This window comes from Balaenoptera ricei, chromosome 6 (genome assembly GCF_028023285.1).
Source record: "Balaenoptera ricei isolate mBalRic1 chromosome 6, mBalRic1.hap2, whole genome shotgun sequence".
NCBI classification, from domain to species: domain Eukaryota; kingdom Metazoa; phylum Chordata; class Mammalia; order Artiodactyla; family Balaenopteridae; genus Balaenoptera; species Balaenoptera ricei.
This window is the reverse complement of record NC_082644.1, coordinates 86,737,266-86,755,146: the sequence shown is the minus strand read 5'-3', so window position 1 is coordinate 86,755,146 and position 17,881 is coordinate 86,737,266. Positions and strand designations below refer to the sequence as shown.

Below are 17,881 nucleotides of genomic sequence, written 5' to 3'. Positions count from 1 at the left end.
TGGTTATAGAAAAAAGAACAAATGTAAAGAAGAGCAGGAATGATAAAAAGACATATCTCTATATGTAGGAAACATTCAAAGAGTTTTTTCAGTTGTAAAATGAAAATAGCACCTGTTTCATAAGGGATGTTGAAAGAATTAAGAGTTAATCCATTCTGAGCACTTAAACTAGTGCAAGTGGTAAGTGCTCAAGTATTGCTTCATTATTAACTATTATAATGAAATTTTGTATATAACCCTGGGGGGGGGGAAAGAAAACTTAAAGGAAGTTCCGAAAATTGACCCAAGAATAACAGGAAAATTTGAATTACCACAGAAGTGTGAAAGCTAATCAGAGATTTACCGAGGCACGGTGACAAGATAGCTTCACAGCTGTTTTCTCTAACCTTTAGAGAGCGCTCAAATAATTCCAGGCGCCTTTTTTTTTTTTTTTTTTAAGTCAAACTCTCTATTTTGTGAAACCAGCGTAGTTTTAATACCAAAAGCAAATAAAGATAGTAATCCCCCCAAACTCCCTGATGCATAGGCAGAATTTCTAAATAGATGTTTAGAAAATACACTATAGCACCATATCAAAAGAGTAATAAACTGTGACCAAATAAGATCTATTCCAAGTAAGAGACGATAGTTTTGTATGAAAATCATATTGCATCAGCAAATAATAGAAGAAAAAGCATATGATTATAATCAAGAGATGTTGAAAAGTCAGTTAAAGTTTACTAAGAACTCTAACAAAATAGAGCAAGAAGGAAATTAATTATAATAAATAAAACTAATAACAAGTATCCTAATCTGTGAGTGACAAATCAGCAACTAGAGAGATACTTGGCTCTGTTCGTTTTTATTCAGTGTTATGTTAGGAGTTCTACCAAATGCAGAATGATATTGTAATGGATATAAAACATTGAAAGAGATTGTTGTATCTTTCTCCCTCTCATTATATAATTGTAGTAGAAGAAAACACAAGATATTCTAGTTTGAAAGAATTTGATACAGTGCCTAAATGCAAATTAAATGTACAGAAAACAATAACTTACGTCGATCAGCAGATGAATAGATGCAATACGGTATATCTGTGCAGTGGAATATTATTCACTCAAAAAGTAGTGAAGTACTAATTCATGCTACCGCGTGGATTAACCTTGAAAACATGCTTAGTAAAAGAAGCCAGTCACAAAAGGCCACAGATTCACAGTTTGTATGATTTCATTTATATGAAATGTCTAAAATAGGCAAATCCATAGAAACAAAGTATGAATGAAGTGATTGCTTATCATTAGTAGAATAGTAGAATAAATTAGGATATCTTCATACCATGGAATGTAACTGTTACAAAGAATTACTTAGAATTATGCCAGGAATGTGAGTGATGTCTGCAAGATACTGTTGAGCAAGAAAAACAAAATTGAGGAAAGTGTTATGTTAATTTTGTAAAACATGGTGATTAAATATTTGTATACATAGGACTCTGAACATAAAGAAAAATACGGAGAAATATATACTAGGCGTGAGGGGGGCGAGTGCTAAAGTGAAGGGAAAGGGAAGGAGGGTAGAGATGGAACCAAAGAAAGAAAAGGAGAAGACTTAATTTCAGAAAAGATGGTATCTCGTTTGTGTAAAGTTACTTATTGGGTCTACATATTGAAACAATTGCGTATGTAAACACCAGAACAACATAAGACATAGAAAACCTGAACAGACCAATAGCTATGGAAGAAATTAAAGGCATAATAAAAAACCTGTCTTTATAGATTACATCTGAATTCTGTCTAATCTCTATAAAGAACTGAAAGTTCCAATTTAAACTATTCCAGATTATAGACAAAGATAGAAATTTTCAAAGTATATTTTGTGAAGCTTACATAACCTTAATAATAAAACCTCAGACAGTACAACAGATGAAAGCGTTCAGCTAGTTTCCCTCTTGAATACAGATGCAGATACTTTAAATAATAAACCATAGTTAGTGTTATACTAGAATAGTCTATTAGCAAAGTTGAAATAATGATTATTAGAGTTTATCCTGGCAATGCAGGATAAGTTCAACATCAGGAAAACTTTTTTTTGTTTGGTTTTGTTTTGTTTTGGGCTGCGTTGGTGCTGCTTCGTTGCTGTGCGCGGGCTTTCTCTAGTTGCGGCGAGAGGGGGCTACTCTTTGTTGCTGTGCGTGGGCTTCTCGTTGCAGTGACTTCTCTTGTTGTGGAGCACAGGCTCCAGGCTCACGGGCTTCAGTAGTTGCAGCACGCGGGCTCAGTAGTTGTGGCTCACAGGCTGTAGAGCACAGGCTCAGTGGTTGTGGCGCATAGGCTTAGTTGCCCCGTGGTAGGTGGGATCTTCTCGGACCAGTGCTCAAATCTGTGTCTCCTGCATTGGCAGACGGATTCTTAACCACTGCACCACCAGGGAAGCCCAGGAAATCTTTTAAGGTAATAGATTTCATCAGCACTCTAAAGGGAGAATATTTTGTTAATAGATGCAAAAATATAAAATTTAGCCATCATTCATGTCCAATAAAAGGTCTTACAATGGAAAAGGGAGTTTTATTTTCTAGAGCTGGTAGGCAAGGTTATTGAGAGCATCCCAATTGATTGAAGACAATTGACTATACTAGATAAATTATTAACAGTATCCTAAAAGCATCAAAAGAGCCTAAAGATCAGAAGGAATTGGCAGGTCAAAATTTAAGGGAGAGTAGGGATGCTAGTTCTATCCTGAAGGCATTTTGTTCATTTATGCAAACTTGAACTTCAATTTTAAGTCCCATCATGAGGCACAAGAGAACAAGAATCAGAGACCACTAAGTTTAAGGAGTCCCTTCCTACATAGATGACCCTTCTTACATAAAATAGGCACCTTAGAGGGCTGTATCCTTAGAATAAGAGTGACCAGAAACAAATGTAATTTGCGGCCAAATTCACACCAGACTGTGAAATTAGTGAAAGTACTTTGGACTTCAGGGGCCTAGAAAACATGCAGATTCTCTTTGGAGGAAGAAATCTTCAGGCTAGTTTTCAAAGAATTCCCTCCAGTAAATTTTCAAGGACAGTAAGCAGTAAACAAAGTTAACCAAGTACGTGAGGAAAAAAGGACTACAAATGAAAACCAACAGAAATAGATCTACAGTGAGTTCACATAACCTATTTCTTTGTGGGTTTTTTTTGATCTTTATTGGAGTATAATTGCTTCACAATACTGTGTTAGTTTCTGTTGCACAACAAAGCGTGTCAGCCATATGTATACACATGTCCCCCTATCCCCTCCCTCTTTAGCCTCCCTCCCATCCTCCCTATCCCACCCTTCTAGGTCATCTCAAAGCACTGAGCCAGTCTCCCTGTGCTATGCTGCTGCTTCTCACCAGCCAACTATTTTACATTCAGTAGTGTATATATGTCAATGCTACTCTCACTTTGCCGCAGCTTCACTCTCCTACCCCATGTCCTCAAGTCCATTTTCTGTGTCTACCTCTTTATTCCTGCCCTGCAACTATGTTCATCAGTACCTTTTTTTTTTTTTTTTTAGATTCCATGTATATGCGTTAGCATACAGTATTTGTTTTTCTCTTTCTGGCTTACTTCACTCTGTATGACAGACTCTAGGTCCATCCACCTCACTGCAAATAACTCAATTTCGTTTCTTTTAATGGTTGAGTAATATTCCATTGTATATATGTGCCACATCTTCATTATCCATTCATCTGTCGATGGACATTTAGGTTGCTTCCATGTCCTGGCTATTGTAAATAGTGCTGCAGTGAACATTGTGGTACATATCTCTTTCTGAATTATGGTTTTCTCAGGGTATATGCCCAGTAGTGGGATTGCTGGGTCATATGGTAGTTCTATTTTTAGTTATTTAAGGAACCTCCATACTGTTCTCCATAGTGGCTGTATCAGTTTACATTCCTACCAACAGTGCAAAAGGGTTCCCTTTTCTCCACACCTTCTCTGGCATTTACTGTTTGTAGATTTTTTGATGATGGTCATTCTGAGCGTCATGAGGTGATACCTCATTGTAGTTTTGATTTGCATTTCTCTAATATTAATTAGTGATGTTGAGCATCTTTTCATTTGCCTCTTGGCCATCTGTATGTCTTCCTTGGTGAAATGTCTGTTTAGGTCTTCCACTCAGTTTTTAACTGGATTGTTTGTTTTTTTGATATTGAGCTCCATGAGCTGTTTGTATATTTTGGAAGTTAATCCTTTGTTGTTTCATTTGCGAATATTTTCTACCATTCTCACGGTTGTGTTTTTGTCTAGTTTATGGTTTCCTTTGCTGTGCAAAAGCTTTTAAGTTTAATTAAGTGCAGTTTGTTTATTTTTGTTTTTATTTCTGTTACTCTAGGAGGTGGGTCAAAAAAGATCTTGCTGTGGTTTATGTCAAAGAGTGTTTTTCCTGTGTTTTCCTCTAAGAGTTTTATAAGTGTCTGGTCTTACATTTAAGTCTTTAATCCATTTGGAGTTTATTTTTGTGTATGGTGTTAGGAAGTGTTCTAATTTCATTCTTTTACATGTAGCTGCCCAGTTTTCCCAGCACCACTTATTGAAGAGGCTGTCTTTTCTCCATTGTATGTTCTTGCCTCCTTTGTTGTAAATTAGGTGCCCATATGTGCATGGGTTTATCTCTGGGCATTCTATCTTGTACCATTGATCTATATTTCTGTTTTTGTGCCAGTACCATACTGTCTTGAATACTGTAGCTTTGTGGTATAGTTTGAAGTGGGGGAGCCAGATTCCTCCAACTCTGTTTTTCTTTCTCAAGATTACTTTGGCTATTCGGGATCTTTTGTGTTTCCATACGAATTGTAAAGTTTTTTGTTCTAATTCTGTGAAGGATGCCATTGGTAGTTTGATAGGGATTGCATTGAATCTGCAGATTGCTTTGGGTAGTATAGTCATTTTCACAATATTGATTCTTCCAATCCAAGAACATGGTATATTTCTCCATCTGTTTATGTCATTTTTGATATCTTTCATCAGTGTTTGTAGTTTTCTGAGTACAAGTCTTTTGCCTCCTTAGGCAGGTTTATTCCTAGGTATTTTATTCTTTTTGTTGCAGTGGTAAATGGGAGTGTTTCCTTAATTTCTCTTTCTGATTTTTCATTGTTGGTGTATAGGAATGCCAGAGATTTCTGTGCATTAATTTTGTATCCTGCAACCTTACTGAATTCATTGATTAGTTCTAGTAGTTTTCTGGTGGCATCTTAGGATTTTCTATGTATAGTATCATGTCATCTGCAAACGGTGACCGTTTTACTGCTTCTTTTCAATTTGTATTCCTTTTATTTCTTTTTCTTCTCTGATTGCCATGGCTAGGACTTCCAAAACCATGTTGAATAATAGTGGCAAGAGTGGACATCCTTGTCTTGTTCCTGATCTTAGTGGAAATGCTTTCAGTTTTTCACCATTGAGTATGATGCTTGCTGTGGGTTTGTCATATATGGCCTTTATTATGTTGAGGTAGGTTCCCTCTATGCCCATTTTCTGGAGAGTTTTTATCATAAATGGGTGTTGAATTTTGTCAAAAGCTTTTTCTGCATCTATTGAGATGATCATATGGTTTTTATTCCTTAATTTGTTAATGCAGTGTATCACATTGATTGATTTGCGTATATTGAAGAATGCTTGCATCCCTGGGATAAATCCCACTTGATCATGGTGTATGATCCTTTTAATGTGCTGTTGGATTCTGTTTGCTAGTATTTTGTTCAGGATGTTTGCATCTATGTTCATCAGTGATATTGGTCTATAATTTTCTTTTTTTGTGATATCTTTTTCTGGTTTTGGTATCAGGGTGATGGTGGCTTCATAGAATGAATTTGGGAGTGTTTTTCCCTCTGCAATTTTTTGGAAGAGTTTGAGAAGGATCAGTATTAGCTCTTCTTTACATGTTTGATAGAATTCGCCTGTGAAGCCATCTGGTCCTGGACTTTTGTTCGTTGGAAGATTTTTAATTATGGTTTCAATTTCATTACTTATGTTAAGTCTGTTTATATTTTCTAATTCTTCCTGGTTCAGTCTTGTAAAATTGTACCTTTCCAAGAATTTGTCCATTTCTTCATGGTTGTCCATTTTATTGGCATATAGTTGTTTGTAGTAGTCTTTTATAAAACTTTGTATTTCTGCAGTGTCAGTTGTGATTTCTCTTTTTTCATTTCTAATTTTATTGATATGCGTCCTCTCCCTTTTTTCTTGATGAGTCTGGCTAAGGGTTTATCAATTTTGTTTATCTTCTCAAAGAACCAGGTTTTAGTTTTATTGATCTTTGCTGTTGTTTTCTTTGTTTATATTTCATTTATTTCTGCTCTGATCTTTATGATTTCTTTCCTTCTACTGACTTTGGGTTTTCTTTGTTCTTCTTTCTCTAGTTGTTTTAAGTGTAGGGTTAGATTGTTTATTCGAGATTTTTCTTGTTTCTTGAGGTGAGATTGAATTGCTATAAACTTCCCTCTTAGAACTACTTTTGCTGCGTCCCATAGGTTTAGGGTGGTAGTATTTTCGTTGTCATTTGTTTCTATGTATTAATTTCTTCTTTGATTTCTTCAGTGACCTCTTGGTTATTGAGTAGCACACTGTTTAGCCTCCATGTATTTGTGTTTTTACAGGTTTTTTCCTGTAATTGATTACCAATCTCATAGCGTTGTGGTCAGAAAAGATGCTTGCTATGATTTCAATTTTCTTAAATTTTCCTAGGCTTGATTTGTGACCCAAGATGTGATCTGTCCTGGAGGATGTTCCATGTCCACTTGAGAAGAAAGTGTGTTCTGCCACTTGTGGGTGTAGTGTTCTATAAATGTCCATTAGATCTGTCTGATCTATTGTGTCATTTAAAGCTTGTGTTTCCTTCTTTATTTTCTGTTTGGATGATCTGTCCATTGGTGTAACTGGGGTGTTAAAGTCCCCTACTGTTATTGTGTACTGTCGATCTCTCCTTTCGTGGTTGTTATCATTTGCCTTATGTATTGAAGTGCTCCGAAGTTGGGTGCATAAACATTTATGATTGTTATATCTTATTCCTAGATTGATCCTTTGATCATTATGTAGTGTCCCTCCTTAGCCCTTGTAACAGTCTTTATTTTAAAGTCTATTTTATCTGATATGAGTATTGCTACTCCAGCTTCCTTTTGATTTCCATTTGCATGGGATATCTTTTTCCATCCCTTCACTTTCAGTCTGTATTTGTCCCTAGGTCTGAAGTGGGTCTCTTGTAGACAGCATATATATGGGTCTTGTTTTTGTATCCATTCAGCCAGTCTGTGCCTTTTGGTTGGGGCATCTAATCCATTTACATTCAGGTTTATTGTTGATATGTATGTTCCTATTACCGTTCTCTTAATTGTTTTGGGTTTGTTTTTGTGGGTCCTTTTCTTCTCTTGTGTTTCCCGCTTAGAGAAGTTTCTTTAGCATTTGTTGTAAAGTTGGTTTGGTGGTGCTGAATTCTCTTAGCTTTTGCTTGTCTGAAAAGCTTTTGACTTCTCCGTAGGATCTGAATGAAATCCTTGGTCTTGGTTGTAGGTTTTTGTCTTTCATTACTTTAAGTATATTCTGCCACTCCCTTCTGGCCTTCAGAATTTCTGCTGAAAAATCAGCTGATAACCTTATAGGGATTCCTTTGTATGTTATTTTTTGTTTTTCCCTTGCTGCTTTTAACATTTTTTCTTTGAATTTAATTTTTGTTAGTTTGATTAATATGTGTCTTGCTGTGTTTTTCCTAGGGTTTATCCTGTATGGGACTCTGTGCTTCCTGGACTTGGGTTACTATTTCCTTTCCCATGTTAGGGAAGTTTTCACCTATAATCTCTTCAAATATTTTCTCAGACCCTTTCTTTTTCTCTTCTTCTTCTGGGACCCCTATAATTCGAATGTTGGTGCATTTAGTATTGTCCCAGAGGTCTGTGAGATTGTCTTCAGTTCTTTTCATTCTTATTTCTTTATTCTGCTCCTCAGCAGTTATTTCCACCATTTTGTCTTCCAGCTCACTTATTCATTCTTCTGCCTCAGTTATTCTGTTATTGATTCCTTCTAGTGTATTTTTCATTTCACTTATTATGTTGTTCATCTCTGTTTGTTTGTTCTTTAGTTCTTCTAGATCTTTGTTAAACATTTCTTGTATTTTCTCAATCGTGCCTCCATTCTATTTCCGAGGTTCTGGATCTTCTTTACTGTCATTACTCCGAATTCTTTTTCAAGTAGATTGCCTGTTTCCTCTTCATTTATTTGGTCTTATAGGTTTTTACCTTGCTCCTTCATCTGTGACATATTTTTTTGCGTCCTCTCTCTCTCTCTCTTTTTTTTTTTATGAATGGGATTGTGATCCTGTCTTAATGGTTGTTTGGCCTGAGGCTTCTAACACTGCGGTTTGTAGGCTGTTGGGTAGAGCTGGGTCTTGGTGCTGAAATGAGGAACTCTGTGAGACCTCACTCTGATGCATGTTCCCTGGGATCTGAGGTTCTCTGCTAGTCCAGTGGTTTGGACTCAGAGCTCCCACCGCAGGAGCTTCAGCCCGACCCCAGGCTTGTGAACCAAGATCCCGCAAGCCGCCTGGGGCACGGTGGTGGGGGTGGGAACCACAACAATAACAAAGTAAAAAATAAAATTAGACGAGGAAACTGACAGATATGTTAGGAAGAATATAAAAATAAAAATATAGATGAATCAACAACTGGAAGGTACATCAGTACCACAGTAGTAAAAAGGAGGGGGGAAAAGGAAAAAAAGGTGGGGGGAGGCCTTGGCTGTGGAGGGCGGGGCCTAAGCAAGGGCGAGGTTTGGGCAGTGGGTGGGGCCAATGCTCAGGACCCACAGGGCTGGAAAAGGCCGTGGGGGGGTGGGGCTTAGGCTCAAGGAACAGAAAGGACCCAGGTGTGCCCCCCACCTCTGGTCTCAGAGGGCAGGGGACCTCACCTGGGAGCCCAGCAGGCTTCCTGGGCTCGAGTGGGTGGGGCAAACTCCCTCCCACCTCTCCTGCTCCTCTGGTCTGGGAGGGCCCCTCCCGCCTGCCTCTCCTGATTTCCACGGCCTGGACGGGGCCTTGGAGGGCAGGGGACCTGCCTGGGAGCTCAGCAGGCTCCCTGGCCCGCGTGGGCCAGGCGATTGCCCTCTGCTTCTCTCATGCTCTTCCCGTAGAGTCCCTCCCACCTGCCTCTCCTGATCTCTCCGGCCTCAGGGGCAGTGATCCTGTCTGGCCTCCACTTCTCCTCCCCACTCAGTCCCCCTACATCCTACTAGTTCACTTTGGGGTTCCTCCCATCTCCTTGGGCATCAGAGTCCCCCACCAGTGGCCGGCAGGTGCCCTAGCTGTGGGGAGATGCTAGCTCCACATATTCCCACACAGCCATCTTCTATGTTTGTTGCACATAACCTATTTCAAACAGCATAATTAATGGTAAAACTTTGAGTGCTTTGAGTGTTGTCTTTTAGAAATAAGTTCTGAAATATTTATGAAGTGATAGGTTCCTGGGATTTGCTTTAGCAAAGTACAGGAAAGGGAGAAGTTGATGGGAGTGGATTGGATATATGGTTTTGTGGTTTTGGAGGCTATGTGCTAGATATGGGGGTTCATTATACTGGTATTGAGCATATTTGAAATTCTCCATAATAAATATGCAAATAAGAAAGTAAAATTGAAAAATCAAAATAATATGAAGGAAGTTAAGAATCTTAACAAAAGATGTTCAAGTCCTCTATGTAGAAGATTACAAAACTGTCTAAATACTTAAAGATTTGGCTTGAAAGAGCCAAATTTGTAAAAACTGTCTGCTTTCAAAACTGACATACAGGGTGTGTAGAATTAGTGTACTCCCAAGCAAATTTCCAGTAAGTTTTTTGATGTAACTTGAGAAGCTGATTCTGCAATTTCTATGGCATTTTAAAGGACCTGGGATTATCCAGAGCAGGGAAAAGCAAAGTATTGCTGGCTGTTTTTGTAGAGTTTTATTGGAATACAACTATGCTTATTTATTTATCTGTCATTTGTGGCTGCTTTTTGCAGGGACCAGGATGGCCCACAAGCTTAAAGTATTTACTTTTCTGGCCCTTTATGAAATAGTTGGCCAACTAATGCTCTGGTCTAGGATCTCTAAGGCCACTTGGTCCTCAAAGTATGTCTTGGATCAGCTGATCAGCAGCAGCAGCATCACCTAGACATTTGTTAAAAATGCAAATTCTCAGACTATACAATAGACTTACTAGGTAAGGGATCCAGCAATCTCGTTTAACCCAGGTGATTCTAATGCACACTACAATTAAGAGAACCTCTGGTGTATAATTCTGAAGTAGAACAAGGTGGGTAGAGTAGCTCTTCCAATTATTAGGACTAATTATAAAGCTGTATGAAGGTATTTTTGCCAGAAAAGTTAAATATGCTAGTGAAATAGAATATAAAGCCCAGAGATAAACTAACAGGTTTAAGAATACTTTATATGTGATATATAACTGCAGATGAGTTGGGAGAAGACAGAATTTTTAATAAATGATGCTGGGACAATTAGATATCCAAATGAAAACATGAAACTGGATCCTTTATCTGATACCATCCACAAATGTCAGTTCCAGGTAGATTAAAGACGTAAATGTTAATGGCAATATAAGCTTTTAAGAAAGTAAAATGGGAATGGCTTCATGACCTTAAGTAGGGAAGGCTTTCTTTAAGACATAGGAAAAGCACTAACTATACAGAGAACTGTTGATAAATTAAAGAACTTGTGTTCATTGTGAGAAATAGACTTAGACATATATTTTGGTCACTTAATTTTTGGCAAAAATGCCAAGGGAATTCCAGGAGAGAAAGGAAGGTCTTTTTCAGTAATGGTGTGGAAACAACTGGATATCTATGTGGATAAATTTGAACCTTGGCTTCTACTTCATATAGTACACAAAAATAAAGTTGGTTTCTAGATTTAAATGTGAAAGATAAAGAAAATAAAAGAGATGTCTTCATAAGGTAGGCAAAGATTTCTTAAACAGGATATATAAAGTACTAGCTGCTTGATAAAACACCAACATACTGGATTTCATTAAAATAAAAAATTTCTGCTCATCCAAAAGACAGTATTTTAAAGGTGAAAAAGCAAGCCACTGTCTGGAAGAAAATATTCACAATACTATTTCTGAGAAAGGACTAGAATCCAGAACATTAAAAAAAATTTTGTATACATATCCATTAAAATCAGATCTAAGATAGGTGCCTGTGAGCATCATTTTTGAAGGTTCTTCATTAGTAATGCAGAAAGACAAGAGTAAATAATTGTGTTGAGTCTTAGCAAATATAGTTGTATACATAGAAAAGGAGATTCTAATTTTTAAAAGTACTAGAATTAAAAAATTGGATAACGTTGTTAGATTCGAGAAACATAAAATTAGTAACTTTTCTCATTACTAGCACTTAACCAATTTGACGTGGGGACTTCCCTGGCGATCCAGTGGTTAAGACTCGGAGCTTCCACTGCAGGGGACAAGTGTTTGATCCCTGGTCGGGGGACTAAGATCCCGCATGCTGCGTGGTATGGCCAAAAAAGAAAAAGAAAGAAGAAAAAAGGCAATTTGACATGGAAATAGAGAAAAATAACCTATCAGCAATATAACAAAGTCTACAAACTTAAAAAAGAATTTTGAGGAATAAATTTAATAAGAATAATATAATCTTTATGAAGAAAGCTAATTTCTTGAAGGTACAGTACTGTAGTATTGAACATGTAATGACATGATATTCCAATGAAAAGCTGTAGTATAAAATTATGTCCTTTGTAAAATAACATTTAATACAATTAATACAAATTAGGATTCCAGTGGGTTTTGAAACTGGATAAAATTACTTGAGGTTATTTACATAAGAATAAATGTGTGAAAATGGCCCAAAAGTAAAATGAAAAGAAAGTATGGTAATGAAAAGAATTTGTCTTACTAGATACTAACTTTTCTAATAAGATACTAGAATTGACACAGCACAAATTTGGCAGAAAATAGATCCAGGTATGTTTGGGAAGTTATTGACGGAAAAAAGATGTATTTCAGTTTAGAGGAAAAGGGAGGGTTTATTTACCATTAAACAAAGGGTTTAACAGAAGATAAAACATAGACTGGGAAAATATTTTTGTTACACATATCTCTAATTAGAAAGCCAAACTATAATGTTAATGAACAGCCTTGTAGAAAGTGGGCAGTGAGCAGAGGATATAGATTATTTACATAAATCTGTAATGGTTAATAAACATATTAAAAGATGTTCAACCTTTCTAATCAGAGAAATGCAAATTTAAAGGAAGCCGGTTGTGATACTGTTTTTTTAACCTCCCCCATTCTTCTAGTAGGTAAGCATGCTTGTAATGCAAATGCATCTACCTGGAATGGAGGTGCTGGGAGTCCTATTGTTACTGTTGGGATTGTGACTTAATCCATCCAGACTTTTGCTAAAGTTTAAAATACATTCACCCCTTTACCCAGTCACCCCTATGAAATAAATGAAACTAATATGTAAGGATATATGTTCAGTGACATTTTTTATGGTTGTATTTGAATTGGTAAAAAGAGTGAATACAACTTGAATGTCCATTAGTATATAAATGATAGGACTGTGTTAAAGTGATGAGTGTACTTGAAATATCTTGTTAGTGTCAAAAAGAATGAATTGCTTTCAATTTCCTTGAAGAGATATCTACAATATTAATTGAAAAAAGTAAGTTGCAGGGTAATATCTCATTTCTGTTAAGAACAAAACCAAACATGACAATAGTTAATGGGTAATCATGCTCGCATATGTTTATATACTCATGGAGAATGATGTGGGAGAACACATTATTAATATTGATTTCTTCCAGATAGGTAGGGTGGGAATAAAACTGGCCAGGAGAGAAGGAAATTATTTAACTTTTTAAAAATACTATCAATACTTTACATTGTTTCACTAGTTGCAATTAAAAGTTTTTTTTTCTGTTGAATGTGACCAGGTTATTAGAAGATATGTTTCATTTTTCCAAATGTCCTCTTTAGAAAAGTTTTCTGCTCTTTAGAGCAGGCTAGAAGAGTTAATATAGCAATTCATTATTCTCCTGGACTTTTTAAGTCTTTTTGAGGGAAGACTTTAGACCCAGGTCACTGGGTATCATATAGTACTCTTGAAACAGTCACCTTTTTTTTCTTTTGACGAGAATATTTTGGTTGAAACTGTAGTACATTGTGAAAATATGTGCAGTGAAGAGGAGAATCAATAAATGCCCAGATCTTAATTTTTAATAGTTGATGTTTTATCCAAACAGTTATAAGTTCTAATGTTCTGTTTTTCTTTCCTAATAGCTCCATCAGGGCACTGTTCCTGTTTCTTACACAGTAACAACAGTGGCACCACATGGGATTCCCCTCTGCACAGGCCAGCACATCCCTGCTTGCAGTACACAGCAGGTCCCAGGATGCTCTGTGGTTTTCAGTGGACAGCACCTCCCTGTCTGTAGTGTGCCTCCTCCAGTAAGTCTGTGCAGTCTTTCTGTAGAGTGGCTAAATGTGTTATATAAGCAAAACCTGAGAGACTTGTACCTTTTCACTTTCAAGTAAAAAAGGCAATTTTATTGCAACAGAAATCTCAATAGCACCTGTACAGTAACAGTTTAATAAAATTAGCTTTAAAACTTGATATGTTTTTACATTAATTAAATTACACATATTTTAATATCCTTTGAAGGTCAAAGCATGTTCCTCACATATCAGCACTTTATAATTAAACCTTGATAAAGATTGGGCTTGGGGTTTTAACATAGGATATTGGAATGGTTAGTAATAAAGTCTCAGAGACTTTAGTGATCAACATTAATAGTCTCAGCACTTACTGGGTTTTAACAGGCACTTTGAATACTTGGTCTTACTTATTCCTCACTATAGGAAGCCTGATGAAACTGAAAATGACTTGCTTAGTATCAGAGAGAAAATTAGCTTGAGAAAACGGGGGTTCACGCTCACTTCTTTCTGCCTCTTACAAGCTATGCTTTATCCTTTACCAGCCCCCAGTCTAGCCTCCTTATTTCAAAAATGAGGTTGCTGAAAACCAGAGGATTTAAATGACTTGCTGAAGGTCAATAATGTCTTCAAAGTAAATCACTTTGCTAAATCTTAATATAATCCTAATATCCCTGTTTGAATTTGAGATTAAAACAAACACATATATACAAACACCAACACCAATTTAACAGATTAATTTACCCATGCTTGGTTTCTCAGTAATAGATTGTAGAACCAGTGTTCTAAATTAGCAGACTAAAATATTGAGAGACCATAAAGCATTTAGTTGTGAGTTGGGCTCTAGAAATAAAAAAATCTACAAGATTGAAAAGGAGAGCTTCTTGGAAAGTAGTAATATCTGCTATATTTTAAACCAAGTGGAAAGAGATTCCTCTTCTTTGCAGCACTTTCCCTCCATTTCATAGGTGTTACAAAAGCTTAAGTAAAAGGTAGGTGTTTTGACTGATTTATAAGAACTATATAAGATCCAGAATAACTACTAGTTACCATTATTTTACTAACAGATGCAAAAATACACTAGTATTTCATTGTTAATATAGGCTATTAAAACATTTTGGTATGATTTTTGGGAGGGATATGGCAATAGCATTTCAATCTCACTGTATAGGTTTTTTAAAAATTAATTATATATTCTAATACTTTTAACAAAAAATAATGATTTCTCTTACAGATGCTTCAAGCGTGTTCAGTTCAGCACTTACCAGTACCATACGCTGCGTTTCCACCCCTTATTTCTAGCGATCCATTTCTTTTACATCCTCCTCACCTTTCTCCCCATCATCCTCCTCATTTGCCACCTCCAGGCCAGTTTGTCCCTTTTCAAACACAGCAGTCACGATCGGTAGGTATCTCTACTCTTATATCTTTAACTTTCACAGAATGTTTAGACCTAAAAGACAGATTAATTCAGTAGATGTAAGTTGTTACCATTTAAAAATTATAACTTAGGCACTTCTCTGGTTCTTAAAAGAATTAAGGAATCCCCACTGATAGAAATATATATAGGTATAATTTACCTAGAATTATCTTGGCTTCTTAAGTTTTTCTAGTTATTTTATATGTTACTTATCTAATCATATTTGTCCTTTCGTATCTGCAGTCCTTTGGGTAGTAAATCTAAAAAAATATACAGTCTGGTTTTTCCTTTCATGTGTTTCTAAAATGGAAAATGAAAATATTATAAAATTATTTATACTTGTTAGAATAATATTTATATTCATTTAGGCAAGTAAAGTAATCCTTTGAACCGCAATTGTTTTTTCCAAAGGCTGGTTTTCTACTGTGTTTTGATGAAAAGTAGATGAGATAGTCTATTAATATAGTTAACTCTGTCCTGGGGCTGGAATATAGCTGAGAGGCATATTATTTCACGGGGCTGGAAGAGGTAAGCACTGTATCAGTGGAAGGAAGGACACAGGAAGAAGACCCCACTGTTTTTTTGGACAGGCCAAGTTGAACATTTGAACCATCAGGCATTAAGGGAGAACAGGGGAAAAGAACATATAGAAATGGTTAGAGTGGAACTGGAGTGGAAATGGTTGGCCCTGTGAAAGGAGCTTGACGGTCACTCTAGCAGAGCCTGACCATCCTTTACTTAGGGTTTATGCACCATGCTTGGTCTCAGGCAGAGGTGAGAGGTGAGGTTACCTGGCTAATCTGAAAAGTGCAAGTTACTCCTACCAAAAAATCTTTTATTAGAATCAGGACAGGATTCATGCCAGGATGTTCCTTAGGAAGCTTTTCCCATACCTGGGAATTCAAGGTTAAAACTAAATTTAACCATCATACAAGCATACATAAGCTTCCAAAGTAAAGTGTTAGCAGTTACTTGTATTTGAATACTGTGTTGCCATTTTCTAACTGTGGAAAGAAGTTAGACTAACATTTAAGAATATATGTTCCCAGGAGAATCAAAATGAAAACATTATCCCCAAAATGTCCTAATAGCCAAAAAGTGGAAACAGTCCAAAAGTCCATTAACTGATGAATGGATAAAGCATGGCATATCTATACAGTTGATTATTATTCAACTATAAAAAGGAATGAAGTACTGATACACAAACTACACAAACACAAGATGGATGAACCTTGAAAACATTATGCTAAGTGAAAGGAGCCAGATACAAGGGCACATACTTGAAAGGAGCCAGATACAAGGGCACATACTTGAAAGGAGCCAGATACAAGGGCACATACTGTGTGATTCCACATATATGAAATGTCCAGAATAAGCAAATCTATAGCAAATGTGCTTTGCATAGCACTGTGTGCTTTTTGAGCATTGTCTCAGTGTTCACAACACACTTTTGAAGTAGGCTGTGAACATATCAGTTCTATAGATGACAGTATTGAGGTTCAGATTAAGTAATTTATATAAAAGCCACATGGCTCATTAGTTGCAGCACCAAGAGTTTGTCTAATGCCAAAGCCTGTAAGCTTTCTACTATAGTGTACAGCCTGCTGTGTTCTATTCCATTTAGCCTTATTTAGTTCTCATTTGCAATATGTACTGTGTTTGATTTCATCTGTTAAAGGTTGTGTCTGAAAATCTGATGTAGGTCAGTGTGCCATGACTAAAGTAATTTTAACTTTCAGATAATTGGCTTACTACATGACTTTTTGTCTTTCCTTCTATCATTTTTTAGAGAACGTTCAAATAGTGAAAGAAATGTATCCTTTAATGGATAGTGGAAATGTTTAATAACATGTTTGAGAGATTTTCTTACTGAAATTCAGTTAAAGGCAGTAAGATTTTACTATAGGCTATATGTCCACATGTATGAATTTAGACTGATGTAAACATCAAGAAATGCATGACCTTAAAGATGTCTTTTGGGGTTTTTGATTTTTGTTGTTATAAAGCACAATCTGTCTAAATATTGGAAGTATATTAGTTTGCTTTTTCCCACCCCTCAGCCTCTGCAAAGGATAGAAAACGAAGTGGAACTCTTAGGAGAACATCTTCCTGTAGGAGGTTTTACTTACCCGCCATCAGCCCATCCCCCAACATTGCCTCCATCAGCTCCTTTGCAGTTCTTAACACATGATCCTTTGCATCAGGAGGTTTCCTTTGGAGTAGTAAGTTTTCATTCATTGTTATTAATTTATTACTTGATTACTTGTTTTGAGTTCTGTTTCTTTTTTTTTTTTTAATATTTATTTATTTATTTGGCTGCGCCAGGTCTTAGTTGCAGCATGCGGGATCTTTAGTTGTGGCATGTGGGATCTAGTTCCCTGACAAGGGATGGAACCCAGGCCCCCTGCATTGGGAGCGCGAAGTCTTAACCACTGGACAACCAGGGAAGCCCCTCGAGTTCTGTTTCAGTATAACTCTACATGTTTAGAGTTTTAAATGTATTCTTGCAGTAAGTTGGAAAATTATATTTAGTACACCTAAGTGTATGTTTTAAACAAGCTGTCGCATCTATGTTAACATTTAAGAAATATTAAATACCACTTGAACAGTAAATAACTTCCTAGGTTTTTAAAAAAGAAGAGACTATTCGACAGCTTAAAAACTTGTGAACGTAGAATGATCTTAAATTGTTTTACCATTTTTTTCTCTACAGTCTTATCCTCCATTTATGCCTCGGAGGCTCACAGGACGTAGTAGATATCGATCCCAGCAGCCAATACCACCTCCCCCTTATCATCCCAGCTTACTGCCATATGTGTTGTAAGTTCTGTCTTTCTTATTTTAATGAGTTCTGAATTTTGACATCCTTGAGATTCTCTTTCCTTTATGAATATTTCTGTGTAGTATATATTTAATTTAGAGTGTGTTAGATACTTGTTTTTATTTAATGTTAAGAGGTTGGGGTGGGGGGGACCATTTAAGGGTGAAAGAAAGAGCAAGGACAAGGTAGAAGTTGGGGGGC

At 36.5% G+C, this 17,881-nt stretch overlaps 1 protein-coding gene across 8 annotated transcripts in view; it reads left to right on the top strand.

Annotated features, from left to right (window-relative positions):
- RNF38 (ring finger protein 38) overlaps positions 1-17,881 on the top strand; it is a 123,750-nt gene that overhangs the window by 94,665 nt on the left and 11,204 nt on the right. For all 8 annotated transcript variants that reach the window (XM_059925078.1, XM_059925077.1, XM_059925082.1 and 5 more), the window contains 4 exons: positions 13,287-13,454; positions 14,674-14,844; positions 16,920-17,081; positions 17,573-17,679. In XM_059925078.1, the coding sequence (XP_059781061.1) occupies positions 13,287-13,454; positions 14,674-14,844; positions 16,920-17,081; positions 17,573-17,679 (608 nt within the window). The remainder of the gene's footprint in view (positions 1-13,286; positions 13,455-14,673; positions 14,845-16,919; positions 17,082-17,572; positions 17,680-17,881) is intronic.